Genomic DNA, 17,185 nt, shown 5'->3' with positions numbered 1-17,185 from the left:
GTTCCTCCTCACGCCGCAGTCATCCTCTCTCTTCGAGAGCGAGCGACTCCTGTGCAGCGGCCGCTGCGCATTATAATGATTAAACAAAAAAAATGGAGAAGAGCAGAGCAAATCTAAACTATTTTTAGTTTACCAAGTAAGGCCCACTGAGCTATATAGCTCTTTTTCAGAAGTGACCTGGTCACAAATTATATCTCATTGAAGTGACTGACCACGACCTCCTGTATACCAGGCGAGGGAGTTAACATCTCACCGTGCCCTGCAGTAGTTGGCCGTGGTGAAGGCCCGTCTGCCGGCAGCAGCGCAAATGAGCAACAGCAGGTCGGCACCTTCACGTTGACCCCTCTCTTCCCGTGGTTTAACGAGATGAGTGGAATTTTCGCCGTCCTCGTTGGCGTCTCCCGACTACGAGCGCCAACAACACGGCTGGGCGGGCAATGCTGGATGAGTAGTGACGCATGGTCAGTGCCGCGGGGTGGCGTCCCGCACGGCTCACCTTGGTTCCTGGCGTGAGTCCATAGAGCTGGCGGGGCTTGCGGTGCGTCTTGTGGTGGTTCGTCTTGTGGTCCATTTTGTCCTTCTTGCTCAGGAACTGCAGGCGGCACTTGCTGCAGCGGAACACGCCCTTGTTCTGTGACAGCAGCGGCGGCGATGGCGGCCACGCAGCGTTAGCTCAGCAAGCCAGCCGGACCGGCCGGCTTTGCGCAAACTTTCTCCCCACTATATTTTACGCAATCAAAGGATCCTTGAGTCCAATAATAATAGATAAAATCACTCAGGAAATTAATGCCACAGACTAGCGGGAAGCAGAAACTCAAATTCCGGAATAAAACGCTCTACAGGAACCTTATAGCCAGCCGGTGATGGGGCTACGCTGCACGTGGCCGCCTGTAACCCAGCACTGTTGGGCAGCAGCGAGGGTTGGTGGATCTCACATACATGTTGTCAAACTCCCTTCCCAAGGACGGGCGTCGACGAGGAGCAGTACCCTGCTTAGCAAAAAATGTGGACTCCACCTGAATAGATGGTTGCCACCTTGCAAGCGCGGGTTTTCTCCAGGTGCTCCAGTTTGCTCCCACATATAAACACTCATTAATTGTAACACCTTAATATACAGAGATCCACAGAGTTTGGGTAATTGTTGGTACCCAGCTCCTCACCGTGTGGCTGCTGTTGCCTTGCCACTCGTCTATGTCTCCTCATACTCTTAGACCTGACTTGTGCTCGCAGACACGATCAGAGATATGACGTTTCGTTTCCCCAATGTAACAATCACCACAGCTGCAACTCAGTTTATAGACTCCAGGGTATTGTAAGTCAGGAATGACATCTTTCAGAGATGGAATTAGATCACGGATTGTATGTACTGTACTGAATCGGACTTTGATCTTATGTTTGTTTAGAATTTTAGATATCTTTTTTGTCATGCCTGCTATGTATGGCAACGTGATAGTTTTGATCCGAGTTTCAAGTTGCTGTTTCTGTATGATGTATCCTCATGGCCTCTGAAGTCATCCTCTCTCTCTCACGAGATCAAGCAAATGCTGCGCGGTGGTGGCGCCGCGTTACATATTGACATTGTTGTTACATTTGAAGCATTGAAGCCATCGGGGGCCTACATAAACTCCTAAAAGCCTACACAGCGAGCGATCAAATGGTACGACAGTGACGCGTCGTGTTGGTGTATACGATCAACTCCTCTGACGCTCGTCTCCATCCCTAACCGTGGTGCTGAAATACAATAAAAACGGACTGCGAGCGAATTACCGGCCATGCAGATATTAACTAATTTAAAAAAAGGGGGGGGGCGTTTTACATGACGCTATACTAACCAATGGGAATACTCAATTCGTGGACCGCTTGCCAATGAATCGACAGAGTGATTAACCCTCCATGAATCAATAATCTGCCATGGCTGTCGGTTCGACTATGAGCAGAATACATACACCAGACAGCGCGACTCTGGGCTAATCGTTGATCGATGATTCCGTCTGTAGTCCAGTACGCCCTCACCCCCCCTTCACAGAGACAGAGCACACGGCAGGTATCTCTGTGGCGCACTGACCTGGTGGCGCATGAAGTGCTGCAGGTAGCCATTGGCACTCTTGATGACCTTGAGGCAGAAGGGGCACAGCAGGCTCTTGGTGTTCTCGTGCTCAGCACGGAAATGAGAGTCGACCTCGGCGTACACCGATGAGCGGAAGTTGCACACCTGGACACATCGTCACCACATGCATCGTCACCACCATCACCGGACGCACCATCACCACCGCTACCATCGTCACCGCACCATCACCATCGTTACCATCATCACCATCGTCACCGCACGCACCGTCACCACCATGGTCATCGCCACCACCGTCACAACCACCATCACCACCAGTCACCACCACCGTTACCACCGTCGCCACCATTGCGACCGCCGCCACCACCATCACAGATATAAACTTTGCATTCCACCCTGCCTACGACTGGAAATCCCTAGAGCCACCATGCTCTCCATCTTCGACGACCGTGATGTCATTTATAAACCTGGTGTTGCCTCAGCGCTAAACATGTTCCATTGTCCCACTCCGCTTTGCCCTCCATGCCCCCTACAGAACGCTTAATCACTGTAAACTTTAATTAATCAGCTCCTCTCCTTGATCTATGCAGGGAACACCATTGGGCTATCTTCATCCTTAAAGTGGTTACAAAAAAAGTTTTGCTAAATATCTTTATGAATCATTTAATGAAGCTCCTCCCTGTTCCTGCTCAAGGCCCCCCTCCCTCCCCCATATAAAAACCCCCTCTGTGTCGCGACCCGTTCTCTGGGATAAGCGAGCGAGAATGTTTGGCATCAAAACCTCATCATCCTTGTCCTAACTTGACATCAAGTTCAAACCTCAAATTTCCATTCACATCCACTTGCAATAAATGGAAGAAAAAATAAATCTTACCAACCTTGGTGCTGTTTCACACCCAATCCTTTGTGTATGAGATGCATGGGATTCTTCAAGATAAAGATTCTGATGATCCTGATGCTACTCATCTCATTGTATTGTTGTGACGGTGTTGATGCACGACCTACACCTTGAAGAGTTGCTTATTAATTGTTTTCCAGGCAGACCTCCCTTAGCGCTTAAAATACGTTCCTGGAGAAGTGAGCGCTTATCTAATCGGTGCCAAAAGGGGTCGTCATACCATTATATATGTGGCGATGCGTTCCCGACAGCGCTATTTTTATCACGTGAGCAATATACGAGGGCTTCATTGGGGTATCGGTGAAAGCGCTAATAATAATACCGCGGGGAAAGTGTCTCTCTTAATTAGAAATAATTTAAAACATCAGTATTATGTCCTCTACTGATGAGTGAATTCCACTGTACTACAAGGCAGCGGTGGGGGAACTGCTTTTGTGCTCCCAGTCCGGTTTCGTTCTCAGAGAAGAGCTCCAAGACTCCGTGGTTTTAGCGATGACATCAGTTTAAATTTGTTTGGTGACCTTTCTTATAAATGGAGCCTGAGACTCTACCCTGGTCTCGTGACTTTTCATCTGGCTACATAAAAATACATCTTTTTTTTTCACACAATGCAATCGTGACTACGAATCGAAAGAAATAGGGCCTGATTAGCCGGGAGCGTGCGTCGCTCTAATTGGCGGAGCTAATGTTGGGGGTGGGTACATTCCTCAGACCAGCGCTGCTGCTGCGTGTTCTCATTTAGAGTAAAAAAATGAATCCAGGACAAGAAGTGCTGTAATGAACCGGTGTCCTACGGAGTCACGCTTAGCAAGGTGTGCCTGTACAATGACTTCAGCTGTAACCAGGTTCGTATCGTGTAACCAGGTCCCCCTCGAACACATGCATTCATTTCCCAATCGGTGTTCTTCACCTGTGCCACAATAAAACAGTCAACGTTACCCCCACCACGGCCACTACTGGCGCCGATGCCCCCTCCGTGGGACGATGGCGCGGCCTCACCTGGCACACGTAGGGCATCTCGCCGGGCTTGTGGTTCTCCTTCATGTGCTGCAGCAGCATCTGCTCGTGGTCAAAGTTCAGCTCGCAGATCTTGCACTTTGCTGTGGAGCGGACGGCAGAGGCACAATCCCAAATGGAGCACGGCTCGCAAACCCACCCATAGGTTCGTCCACTCAGACTTCCACCTTCCCCAGAAATGCGTCAACCTGAGCCAAGGATAATCTATGGTTTTTGATTAACGTGCATTTGATATGAACATTTACCGTGGCGTGACGGTCAAAGCGAGTGCAAGCGCTGAAGGGACAGAACGGGATGAAGGATGCTACCAACGGTGGCAAGATGGGATGCCACAGCGGCAAGATGTTAACTACCTCGCCTGGTATACAGGAGGTCGTGGGTTCGATTCTGTATATTTGTAGTTTGAGTGTCTCTCTCCCCGTGATTGTGTGGATTTTTCTCCGGGTCCTCCTGTTTTTCCCTCCACATTTAGAAACATGCGTTCAGAGAATTTGGCTGCTATAAAGTTCTATGTGATATTCCACTTCATTAAGCTATCATTTGTGGCCAGTTCGCTTCTGAAACAGAGCTCCATAGCTCAGTGGGCTTTACCTGGTTAAATAAAACACTTAATAGTAATTTTTTTTATAGTTTTATCAACTGCATAGCAGTCACAATGTGACCAATCAAGTCTGGCAAAAACCTTGACCATTGTGGATTTTCCCATCACGGATTTGACCATTCGCGCCAAATTTTATCGAAGCACAGTTCGCCGATCGTGCGCCCTCGGCTCGGCCATTCGCAGTTGAGCGTGAGATTCGTGTACGCGTCGGAAGTGCACCGCTCGCAACGATGCTGCCGCAAACGAACACACAATGCCGTCTTGTTTCCACCCCGTCTCCCGTGCAGCCCATCATGGGTCCCAGTTCGCTACGTTCTCTCAGCGGCAAGTGAGGAGGCCGTGAGGTTTGGCCGCGCGATTTTTCTCTATCAGCGCCGTTATTGTTTTGCAATGGTCCGCGAAAAGAAACTTAAGTGGGAGTGAGTGTAGTGTGAAGGATAAATTACCAGAGAGGCTTGCATAAGTTAAGAGTGCTGCATCATTAAACTTATCTTTATTTGGAGGTTCACTTTTACATGTACAGTAAATTACTGTACACTACGTTCTTTTTTTTCAATCTATACATTTGTGAGTTATATTTAACACTTTAGAAAATATTAATCATATTTACATAAAAACATACTTCCTGTTTCAGGTTTGGTTTGATATATAGGGTTAATATAGGGTAACACGAAACAAAAGGAGGGGTGGGTGTCGTATCACGAACCTTCACCAAACACTGGTTTTCCCATTTGCCTTTGAGTTTGCGGATCGTGGATTTGGCGATTGCGGCCATTTTCAAGAACAGACATGGCAGTGGTAAAGAGACAAGGCAAAACAAATAATAAGGCTGGAGAGTGAGCAGGAGCCGGGTAAGCGAGAGGGTGAGTGAGCAAGCAGGTTAGTGAGCAAGATTGCGAGCAAGTGAAAAGGCAAGTGAGCGATAGTGTGAGTGAGTGAGCGAGAGTGTGTGAGAGGATGAGTGAGCGAGAGGATGAGTGAACAAGAGGGCGAGTGAGCGATGGTGAGTGAGCAGAAAGGCGAATGAGCAAGAGTGTGCGAGTGGGATGAGTGTGCGAGAGTGAGCGAGAAGGCGAGTGAGCGAGAGTGTGTGAGAGGATGAGTGAGCGAGAGGATGAGTGAGCGAGATGGTGAGTGAGCGAGAGGGCCAGTGAGCGGGATGGCGAGTGAGGAAAAGGATGAGTAAGCAAGAGGGCGAGCGAACGATAGTGAGCGAGAAGGCGAGAGTGAGAGGGTGCGAGAGGATGAGTGTGCGAGAGGGCGAGTTACTCACTGGGGGCGTCGCAGGCACTGTGGGCGCTCTCGATGTGGCACTGCAGTTGGAAGGGCGTGGGGAACTGGCGAAAGCAGTGCTGGCAGTTCGTGTGGCTGTCCCAGCTCTCGTTGCTCTGCCTCTCCAGTTCCATGTGGTGCTTCATGTGGTTCATGAACCTGCCGATCACCACCGCCGCCACCATCAGCCATACGCCCACCTCCCAGCGCCGCCGCCGCCGCAGTCACCGCCACCGCGATGAGGGCGTTTACCAGAGACAGAGTTCCGCGATGGTGCCCACGTACCGGATGTTGTTCTTGAGCACCTTGGCGCAGCTGTAGCACTTGAAGGGCGTCGTGATGATGATGTTGCTATCGAAGTGTTTGCGGGTGCCTTCGGCCCGCCCGTAGTAAAAGTCGTCCACCAGCATGATGAGCCTGCCCTCGGAGAACAGCAGTTTCTGCGGCGCCGGCCTGCACGCACGCGAAAGACGATTCCCCTACAGATTCAACAGACTCTTGGGGCCAGTCCTGCTTACGAGCAGCTATGAAGGCCAACATGGCACACGAGGTGGTGGTGTGGCCAGAACCACGCCGGACGGCCTTTATCTCCTCGAGTTGACTGAGGGATGGTCCACAAATGATTCAGATGAGCGAGAGTGTGAGTGAGCGAGATGGCGAGTGAGCGACAGTGAGTAGCAATTGAACCTGGGTCACTTGTGGTGTACTTCAGTGCACTAATCACTACACTTCTGCACACACAACCACTCACACCCATACAATCCCACATTCTAACAAAGACGCCCCATCTAGCCTGAACAGACTGTTGGGGTGTGTGTTATTAGCAAGCACCTATGAAAACTGTCAGAGCACGAGGGGGTGAGTGGCCAGCACCACGCCCGGCTGCCTTTGTCTCCCCAGTGGAGATGTTTACATACCGCACTAGGAACTAATTTGAGGTTGAGTCGACCTAGGGGAAGGCCCATGACCGATTCAGATAATCGTCACTGGTGTTGGCCATGAGCGGGAATCGAACAACAAAGAACACACACACACAAACGCACGCACTCACGGGGGAAACAACTGCCCTGTATTCTATCAGCCACCATCATGCTGTGAGCCATGGCCGTCCGCGATGCAGCCGAGGGCCCCTTACTTGATGGGCGGGAGCGCGGTGGGCTTGGGGAGCTGCATCCCGGGCACGTCGGGCCTCTCGGGGAGCAGCAGCTGCTCCGGGCAGCACACCTGCAGGGCGCGGACAAGACAGCAGGGTCATCCCGCTCATTGCCCTCATCGGAGCCCAACGCGGGCAATGAAGCAAACCGCACCTCACGATGGAATCGCAAACACGGCAAAAATGCCCTCCGCCTGCCTCGGGAGGCTCCCGTGATTTGGGATCAAAATGCATCAATACTGCTATCCCCTGGCCGTTACACCCCCCAACCTCAAAACACCTGGTATTCTCAATCTCCCATCCAATTACCAAGCACGAGCAACCCTGCCTAGCTTAAAATAAACATCAACATCGAGTGGTGGCACAAAAACTATCCCATGGACCGCTCAATCATGTACACACGCGCAAACGCACACTTGCGTGTATGTATGTGTGCACGTATGCGTGCTTGTGCGAGTGTGTGAGTGAGCCACGACAGCGCTGTCACCGCACCTTCATGTGCCTCTTGAGCACGTCCAGCATGTTGAAGTGCAGGTTGCACTTGGGGCAGCCCTTGGGGATGGGCACTCTGTTGTCCATCTTGTCGTCTGCGGGAGGTGACACGGGAATGCACGTCGTCTCAGGCTCACCGCCACCGCGCTCCTCAAATTGAGCCGACCCTAACCCCGTGGGCGGGATGTGACCAGCGAGGCCACTGCGATGGTCCGCTTATGAGATTTGGGCTCGACGACGCAGACAGAGGTAAACAAGAGCATAGAGAGCTGTAGGCGATGAAGGCCAGATGCGTGAGAGGAGAGCACGAGACTGGAGACGGGGAGGCATGACGCAAGCCATGCCTCCCCGTCTCCGCCAGCTGCCCAGCGCGCTCACCACTGGGGTCAGCGTAACGAGAGAACCCCGCACGAGTTGCTGCCAGTGATGAGTGGCACGTGACCTTAATGTTGCTGTTCCCCAAATGTTTTTGCTAATTCGGTGTCTGCAACGTTAGGATTTATTTGTTGCTGTTACTTCCGTTCTTTCACCAAGGCTCTCCGCCGGTCAATTCTGGTAAAAGGCTGAACATTTCTTATCCATGTCCACTAATAATAAAATGTAATTAAAACCGTGTATCGTGAACGTCGAGACAGCTGTATGACGTCAGGTGACCCGCCGACAAACGACGATTCTGCTACGTGGCCCACACGCAGATGATATCTGAAAAACCTTGCCGTTCTACACACAGAAGATACCAAGAGTGTCAGGGCTGAACCTACATTCGGAGGCGGGCGACGCAATCGAGAGGGCGGCGCCAGGGCCACCGGACGAGCCGATGCCTCCGCCGCCAGGGCCACCGAGTGCTGCGAGCCCATCGCCAGCCATTGACTTAACGGGGATGTTGGCGAGGCTGCCGTGCAGGCCGTAGCTCGCCTGCGTCACTACGGTGCGCAGGCGCTTGGGGTCGATGGGGATGGGTGCCGCCGACACGGACCCACGCTTCAGCGTGAGGCGTGGCAGATGCCCCAGCGCGCTCACCACTGGGGAAGCAGCGACAGCCACAGCAAGCGGGTTGTTTTATTGTTCAGGAGAGCCACAAGGAGTCATAGGACTTTTTTTCAGGCACACGAGGGGGCAATGCTCTTTCCCCGTACAGATGTAAAAAGATGGCGATTAGTCCACTCGTTGTACTGCTTTCTCCTGGCAAGCCAGAGTATGTCAGCTCTTTGACAGCGAAGGGAAGGAAATTTTAAAATATTTGTGAATATGGCAAAATATATACCTAGCACCCAATGGTTAAATATTGTGAAATGACTCTCCAGCCTCCCGGTGCTACTGCTGAAGTAGTAATAAATCGGCACATTTGTTCACCACGTGACAACTTCATTGATTGGCTGCATCGGGTGGAGGAAGGTTAACGTCACACATTTTACTCTCGCTATCTTGACGCCCAAAATCCCTCGTGAATAAGCCCCGGTAGTGAGCGCGCAAGGGTGCGCTGCGTTGCGTGGCACAATGCCACAGGGCTATGATCCCCGCCGCCGCAGGTGGGGGGGGGGGGGGGGGGGGCCTCACCGGTTGACTGCATCCCCAGGTTGACCGGCGCGCCGGCCCCGGCGCCCACTGCAGGCGCGATCTGCATGGCAGAGGAGCCGGCAATAGCAGAGGAACTGGTAAAGAGCCCGCTGCCCTGCGACGGCATCACCTGCGGGAGCCCTGACTTGGGCGGCACCACGAAGCGTACCGGCACGGGGATGTTGAGCCTCTGGGACACGGGATTACCGGGCCGCGCCGCCTGCACCATGGAGCCGGGGACTGGGCGGCACACACGAGCACAACCACGCAACCGTACATACAATTGTCAACCGCACACCACATGCACAACCAACAACAACACCCACCATTTCCTACTTAGTGGCACCTGCGGCAGGCCATGTGCACTTGGAGGCCACGTGAAGTGTCGAAGGCTCGCTGACAGGTGATCTGAGTGCCATGGGTTGACTGACCCAGATGACTGGCAGATGCACCAGCTGTGCCTAACTACTGTGCCAACATGCTGCAATTTAGTTGCCCGGCTTAAGTGGCTTCATAATATCGAAAGGAAGACCGTTCCAGATGACCACAGAAGTGCATCTGAAAGCACGCGATGCAGTGACTGTCTTTGTTCGATGGTTAGTCAAAAGCCGCTGCAAAAATGACCGGAGTTTACGTGATGGTTTACGCTCCTTGACGAGATCAGCCACGTAATATGATCAGCAAGGTATTGTGTTTAATTTGTGGCAAGCACTTTGTGTGTAATAATATTAACCATTGTTATTGGTCGTGAGCGACCACACAATAACAAAGATCCCCTGTTTAGCCTTAACATACTGTTGGGGCACGTGCTGTTAGCAAGCACCTATGAAGGCCGGCATGGCACACGAGGAGGTGGGTGGCCAGCACCATGCCCGACCGCCTTTGTCTCCCCAATGGCGATGTTTACACACCACACAAGGTACTCATTTGAGGCTGAGTTGATCTAGGGGAGACCCAGGACCGGTTCAGATATTGGTATTGGCCGTGAGCGGGAATCAAACTCGGGTCGCTGGGTTTGTAGCGCAGCGCGATAACCCCTACACTACTGCTCTTTGAGCGACCACACACACACAACTACACACACAAACAACTCGTGTATCTCGCACTCTGGAGCTGGGTAATGGGAGGGAGATACGCGGACCGCCGCACGGGGCGACGGGGGACACAGGCCAGGCCGGCCACGGTCACTGACCCTGCACCATGGTGGGCATGCGCAGCCCTTGCTGCCCAGCGGCGCCGGCCATTACGGGCAGCTGGGTCCCTCCCTGCAGCTGGATCACGAAGCTGTTCCCGCCGTGGCCCTGGGCCTGTACCGTTGCGCCAGCCGCCATGCCGTTCAGGATGTAGCCCTGCGCGATCAACCGGCGACACAAACACCGTGCGGGCTCCTGAACCACTCGCCGTTTGCAGCAGCGGCAGCAGTAGCGTGTGGTGGCAACAGCTTGAGAGGAGGTACGCTCAACACGCTGCCTGACCCGGAGCACTGCGTGTTGATCCCAAGCGGCAGCGGACACTCTCCGGCAGACGTTGAGGGTTAGCTGCATCGTGGCAGCCTGCGACCTCGCGTGTTACATTTCACACAAACGTCCCGGACGTCTTTGGGGGGATGATCCATGATAGCGATGCCAACTGTGTTTTTTAATCCTCATTGGGGCTCCTCCGTGTACATTTTCCACATTTTGACAGAGACATAAATTGCTCCTGCATTTGTAAACTTTCAGCAGACTCTGTCCTCTCTCGCTGCTCTCCCCAACATCGAATGCATCCTCCTCCTTGCCCCACCCCGCTTACCCACACTCGCGCATTACGAAACGGAGCGCATGGCCACTCTGAAAATAGCTCACTCACTGGGGCCAGCAGGAAGGTGTTCTGTCCCTGGGCGATGGTCCCGGTGAGCGTGGGTACCGTCAGCACGTTCTGGCCCGTCGTGGACAGCATCCCAAACGTCAGCGGCGCCATGGGATTGGCTGGGGGTACCGGCAGACAGGCCGGCCCTGCCGGTGCTGCAGGACAAGCGAAAGAGGCAACGAACTTCAGCAACAACACTGCACCCACGAGACACCTCCAATTCAGTCCTAACCAGAAACAGGTCGCCAATTAGTTTGTTCGGTTAAACCTCGGGAGGAACACGAACGACTAGGAAGTGACCTGGATCACCAAAATTACAAAACTAAACAAAGTACATTCGTGAAAAAAAGGAATCGGTACAAAAACAACTGCGTCACATGAGACCAATTATAATAGAACACTTTTAAATTATAGACACAGGGTGACCACTGTACGAATACGTAAACAGACGAGGATATAGGAGTCAAACACAACTTGCGAGTGAAGTTTTCATAGAGAACCGGATGGCAATCATCTGGCATAACAGAGACAACAACCCTGGACAAAGAACCCAACCTAAGGCTGTTCCTGCATTGTGGATGCGTTTGCTGTGTGGGCCACTACAAATAGCCAACTGGTTCCACTGAGCAGTCACGACTGCTCGAGGCCGATTCACTTTGTGGAGTCACACCAACTCGGCACCTTCTGGAGTCACACTAAAGATGTGTGGAAAGAAGTGTCAGAGCAAGGGAAGAGACACCGGCACCTGTACAATGTGCCCGTCTGTTCTGTCCTATGGTTTAAATGTACACTGAAATCAAAAATTGTGGGTTTAGGGCAAGTAAGTCAGGCAGAACGGGCGGGCAATAAGCATCCTCTGCACACATTCTGTGAGCATGCGGGAATAGGCTAAATGTAAACAATAATAAAATACAATATAAAAATGTACTTATATATCCAGGACAGCCACACCGAGTCATAGGACTAGTCTTCAGGAGGGTTCTGCATTGGGTTTTAATTTTGAGATGTTTTCAGCAAATCAATAGTGAGTTGTGTTTATTATACACGTGGGAGGAAACCACAGATGGACACAGCTGGAGATTAGTCTACTTGCTGTATTGCCTTCTACCGGCGAGCCAGGGGCGAGCACCTCAACGTCCACGGGAAGGGAGTTTCACAACATTTGTGCAGTAATCGACCAATCCTCACCTCCAGAGTGCTGGATTACAGGCCACATGCATAGCCGCCACCACCACAGCGCTGAATTACAGGCCATGTGCATAGCCAGCACCACAGAGCTGGATTACAGGCTACGTGGATAGCCACCACCACAACGCAGATGGTAGCACTGATGTAGGAAGCACATTGCACCGGCTAGAGGACAACCAAGAAGACACCATCGGGGTTTATGACCGTGCCGTCCGTGAGACATACCGCCCAAAACACCGGAGGAGACAGCGGGCGCACTTGGAGCGGTGACGGAGATGGCTGGGGACCGCGCCGGAACACCTTCACCAAAGACAAAAACCCCCCGTATAGCCTTTAATGGACTGTTGGGGCAAGTACAGTTAGCGAGCACTTCTGAAGGCTGGCACAGCACGTGAGGGGATGGGTGGCCAGTACCACACCAGTCAACCTTTTTTCTCCTGAGTGCTGATGTTTACACATCAAACCAGATGCTTCTTTGAGGCTGAGTGGACCTAGCAGAGGCCCAGGACTGATTTAGACAACCGTTACTGGTATTGGCCACAAGTGGTTACTGGGTTCGTAGCGCAATGTGCTAACCACTTCACCACAGCTACCCACCACACACGCACAGGGTGCACCACAGGGTTATAGGGGTGACATATGGCGGCACTGCACAAGCCACCTAATTATAAAGCAAATCCCACTCAGCTGGCCACACGTGATAGCTCATCGAAGTGGTTTATACCATATGTGGGAATTTATAACAGGCAAACAACAAAAACACATGTTTCTAAATGTGGATGGAAAATTCACGCGACCACCACGGGGGAGAGAACATGCGGGCTCCAAATATACGAGTAACGTCAGAGATCAGGATCGAACCCACAAACTCTTCCACGGCAGGCGAGGGGGATAACATATCCTCACAACCGCGTTACCCCAAACGACCTGGACGCTGGTGCGGAATGAAGGGAGTCGTCGTCCCTACCCCTGCCCAACCATCACCTGCAGCGGCCGAGGTGCTGGGTACAGCGAGGATGGTGCGAGTCAGGGCCATTGGGGCCGGCAGGGGCGGGGTCGGCGTGGCCGGAGGGGACGTGGGCTCCACGCACTCCACCTCGTCGTCGTCATCGGGGGTTTCCACCTGCTGTTGCCATGGCTCCAGCTCCTCCTCCTCGCACTCCATAAAAAGCTCCGCCATTTTTCCTGCTCAATGGAATTTTGGGGGTGGGGGGGGTGGACACACAATTTAGAAACGTGCGTTTCGAATATTTGGTCGCGATACATTTGTACATGAGAAGCCATATTTGTGGGCTATCATTTGTGGCCAGGTGGTTTTTGAAAAAGAGCTATATAGTTCAGTGGGTCTTACCTATACTCTTTGGTTTATTCGGTAAAGTCACGTAGGTATAAGATAAAATAAATCACGACGTTTTGATTGCAACACAAGCGATCATCTCCAGGTGGGAAAACCACAGCAAAAACATTTTTTGCTGAAGTAGGAGAGAGAGTTGCCGTGGTAAGAGGTTATATAGGTAAGAAAGGGGGGAGGGGCAAGGGGGGGGGGGAGAGCGCTACGTGGACGCTAGGAGAGGGACGTGAGGCTGGGGGGGGGAGTGGGCGGGGCTGGAAGCCGAGAGTTAGGGTCTTACCTGGTAAAATAAAAAAAAATGCTTAGTTTAATCAGCTCCATTACGTTTAAACTAACAAGTCGGGAAAATGATCGCACGCGCAGCAGTTATGCAACACCCCGAGTATTCAATTGTCTTTGGAAAGATTGAATCGGCAGTGTACAAACCGACTGGCCGTCATGGCAACATGTGTTTCTATAGGAACCCGTTGTTTTTGCTGTGCCTCGGGTTTCATGGTTGGGCAACCATCTCATCAAACCCGGCCACTCTCAATGGGGTATGCATCCACAACAGCAACAAAACTTTGTACGACAGTGAAGCAGCTCACGTAGAATCATCTTTGCTAGGGTTAGTGCCGCCATCCCCTACAAAGAAGGGGCGGACAGAATGCATGAACGTCTTCAACCTTCAATGCTGAAAAGTGGTGAAAGTGAATACTCAGCGGCCAAAAGTAAAACATTCCCAACTAAAGCTCAATTGCTTGAAAGATCTACTGACAGTCGGATCTCCTATAAAAACATGTTGTTTTCATAACGTGACTTGGATATACGCGATGCATGTATTAGGGAACACATTTTTTTCTAACCGAATGTGAATTGGAACTTAGTCGCGCGAGTAGGAATAAGTGGTTGTACACAAGGCAGGACGCTGCTGAATGTTTCTAGATTCTATCCACAAGCTTCAGTCTTTGGTCAGCCTGCATACGCATCTCATGTGTTATCGCGGACTGTGCTTTATTATCAGGTGATTTTTCCTTCACGCGATGTTCTTCAGGAACGCAACTACCGCGTTATAGGAGAACCGACCGCGCGTGTCGTATCATATCGCGCGCGTTACAGCGAAAACGCGTCGTGTGAATGAACGCGCATCAATCGAGGACCCACAGCCCACAGCCGCTTCCGTGAACGGCAGCAGTCTTGACCACCCACAATAACCACCAGCAGCAAGCCATGGTGGTCACCCACCCGGGAACTCAGCGAGCTCCCTCCTGCTTAACTTCCCAGAATCAAAATCTTTATTTAGACTGGAGGAATCCGATGAGCTGTGAAGCTCTTTTTCACGGATGTCAAGTCATGGTGCGCCAGCGACTGGGGCTGCATTAATGGCGATTGGGTCGGCGACAAACGCGCACACACTGAGTGTGTTGATTTTACCCTCAAGGCGATTCCACTGTCACACTTGCTTACCTCTTTCTATTATTTTGCACTCTTCTATCGGATTTGTCGTATATCGTTTGTTGTTGTAACTCTGTGAAAGAGTTTCATAGCTCATCGGATTCCTCCAGCCCAAATAAAGATTTTGATAAATCTGGGCTTTGCAACCGAGTTAAATAGCAAATGTAATTGCTGCAAAGGAGCCAATTACATCCAGCAAATTTTCTATCAGCGAGCATCTTACTATCCACAATAAATTTTTTTGGGATGGCGTAAATGTGTAGTTAAAAACTCGCCACCACCCGACAGAGCCAATTGTTAAGGTTTTTCACAGAATTGCAGAGGAAATGCAGTACATATTATTGGCTGCTCACAGTTGACCACCATGCAATTTAACAGCGTATTACTTGACAATACGCTTCCAAGCAGCACGAAGCCTGCATAATCTATTACACGACCTCGACCGTGCTGTTTCGGCTTGTTTGCTGTTTTGGGCCGGTGTGCTCTGAAACTGTTTTTTTTTAAAGTTGCGCGGTAAACGCCAGCGCTCACACGTTACCAATGATCTCATACCGCGACCGCCACCGCCCTGACAAACACAGCGGCGCGCAGCTCGGGTTCGGCTCACGTCGCCGCCTCTCCACTGCCGCCGCGTTCTAAACGCGACCCGAGCTGCGACACAAGCCCCGCCCCGTCGTGACGTCACCGCTGTCACGCCTACCTCCCCATCGCTGCACTCGGGGCTCCGCCCATCCCCCCACGCAACGTCACCGCAATGCCGGACGACGCATGCGCAGTTCGCCTCACGCCGTGGCGCACAAAGCGCTCCGGAGTGGCGGGCGAGGGCTGTGTTTTAAGGCGGGAAAGAGGCGGCTCCTCCCGCTTGGGGGTCGGGGGGGGATCCAGCGGGAGGCCGCGGGGGGAGGGGTACCCGGGGAGGTGAACATGCGCCGCCCCGCTGTGGTCCCCGTTGCCCCCCACAAAATGGCGCGCGGTGACGCCCCCGACTCGACGCGAGCCCAACCCCTAGGGGGCGAGCAGCCGCGGCGGAGCGAGCAGGCGCTCGGCGACCGCCGCCGCTGCTGCTGGCCCCCGTGCACGGTGGTGGTTAGTGGTGGTGTGGGTGGGGGGTTCCCTTTGCTCACCGATCGAGCTGCGTGGGGGGCTCCTCGCAGGGTTAGGGGGGCTCCGGGGAAGCGACGGTGCTGCGCTTGCGCGCGCGGTCTCGCGGCGCCGACTTCTCGAGCGCCGTGCAGTGACGTCACCGCCCGCGTGGTGCGCCAGAAACGAATGGGCGACGGCGGACGTGACGTCGCGCGCGCGGGTAGCCAATGCGGTGACGCGGTGGGCAGTCGGGGCAGGGCGACCTGGAGAGGTTGACAATGGGCAGCGCGGAGGGGCCGAGAGAGGGAGGGGCCGAGAGAGGGGGGGGAGGGGCCGAGAGAGGGGGGGGCGGGCACGGGGGGGACACGAGGGGGGGGGGCACGAGGGGGGGGGCACGAGGGGGGGGGACACGAGGGGGGGGGGCACGAGGGGGGGGGCACGAGGGGGGGGGGCACGAGGGGGGGGGGGCACGAGGGGGGGGGGGCACGAGGGGGGGGGGCACGAGGGGGGGGGCACGAGGGGGGGGGGGGCACGAGGGGGGGGGGGCACGAGGGGGGGGGGGGCACGAGGGGGGGGGGGCACGGGGGGGGGGGCACGGGGGGGGTCTCTGTTGCGGATTCACGAGCGCCCAACTGCCTTCCCCCCGGCTCCCCCCCCAGGGGAGGTTTAACAATGAGGGGGGTGTTCGACAAGCGGGGGAGAGTAACCGGCCGTTAAACTCGACACGACGAGGGGGGGGGGGGTTGACTCGACTCGTGGCGGCGCAGGAGGAACGCGCGCGCGGAAAAACAAATGAGCCCCGACGAACAACTCGAGACGGCAGTGCCAGGAGCACGCCACAAGTAGCTCGCGGCGCCGGCGATAATTCGCCACAAACAGCGCCTCGAGATGCAGCTGCGGTGACGTTACATGCTTCACAACCATCACCAACAATAATCCTCCGTTCTACAAAATAATAACCAAACCCCTAATAAATCCAACAACCAAACGGAACCTCTGCAACATCGATTTAAAAAATATATGATGGCAAATCTCACGCGTGACGGATCGTGAGAATTGTCAACGGGAACCCCCCCGCCCCGGCAGAGTCGACATCGCAGCAGCAGCAGCAGCGCGGCGCCGCCTGCCTCGACCTGACACCGGGGGTCGCCCCCACCCCGCCCCCCGCTTTGATTGCCGCCGTCGTCATCATCGAGGCCATGAATGATGATCGTGGGGGTGGTTAT

General features: G+C 53.5%; 1 protein-coding gene across 2 annotated transcripts in view; it reads right to left on the bottom strand.

The window, feature by feature from the left end:
* Positions 1–17,180, bottom strand: part of LOC144949377 (uncharacterized) — a 37,514-nt gene extending 20,334 nt beyond the window's left edge. Inside the window, exons 1-15 of one of the 2 annotated variants that reach the window (XM_078879378.1) lie at positions 16,997–17,180; positions 16,001–16,222; positions 13,076–13,276; positions 12,317–12,391; positions 10,904–11,058; positions 10,248–10,404; positions 9,056–9,295; positions 8,260–8,520; positions 7,499–7,593; positions 6,989–7,077; positions 6,139–6,306; positions 5,855–6,012; positions 3,963–4,063; positions 2,066–2,212; positions 497–631 (exon numbers count right to left, since the gene is read on the bottom strand). In XM_078879378.1, coding sequence (XP_078735504.1) covers positions 497–631; positions 2,066–2,212; positions 3,963–4,063; positions 5,855–6,012; positions 6,139–6,306; positions 6,989–7,077; positions 7,499–7,593; positions 8,260–8,520; positions 9,056–9,295; positions 10,248–10,404; positions 10,904–11,058; positions 12,317–12,391; positions 13,076–13,271 — 1,977 coding nt within the window. In that variant the 5' untranslated portion in view covers positions 13,272–13,276; positions 16,001–16,222; positions 16,997–17,180. The remainder of the gene's footprint in view (positions 1–496; positions 632–2,065; positions 2,213–3,962; positions 4,064–5,854; positions 6,013–6,138; positions 6,307–6,988; positions 7,078–7,498; positions 7,594–8,259; positions 8,521–9,055; positions 9,296–10,247; positions 10,405–10,903; positions 11,059–12,316; positions 12,392–13,075; positions 13,277–16,000; positions 16,223–16,996) is intronic. The other variant, XM_078879379.1, reaches the window with a different exon arrangement.
* Between the last annotated feature and the right edge of the window lie 5 nt (positions 17,181–17,185).

The sequence above is a fragment of the Lampetra fluviatilis genome, chromosome 53, assembly GCF_964198595.1.
Source record: "Lampetra fluviatilis chromosome 53, kcLamFluv1.1, whole genome shotgun sequence".
In the NCBI taxonomy this organism is placed as follows: Eukaryota; Metazoa; Chordata; class Hyperoartia; order Petromyzontiformes; family Petromyzontidae; genus Lampetra; species Lampetra fluviatilis.
The sequence above is the reverse complement of the archived record's forward strand: the minus strand, read 5'-3'. Positions and strand labels throughout refer to the sequence as shown.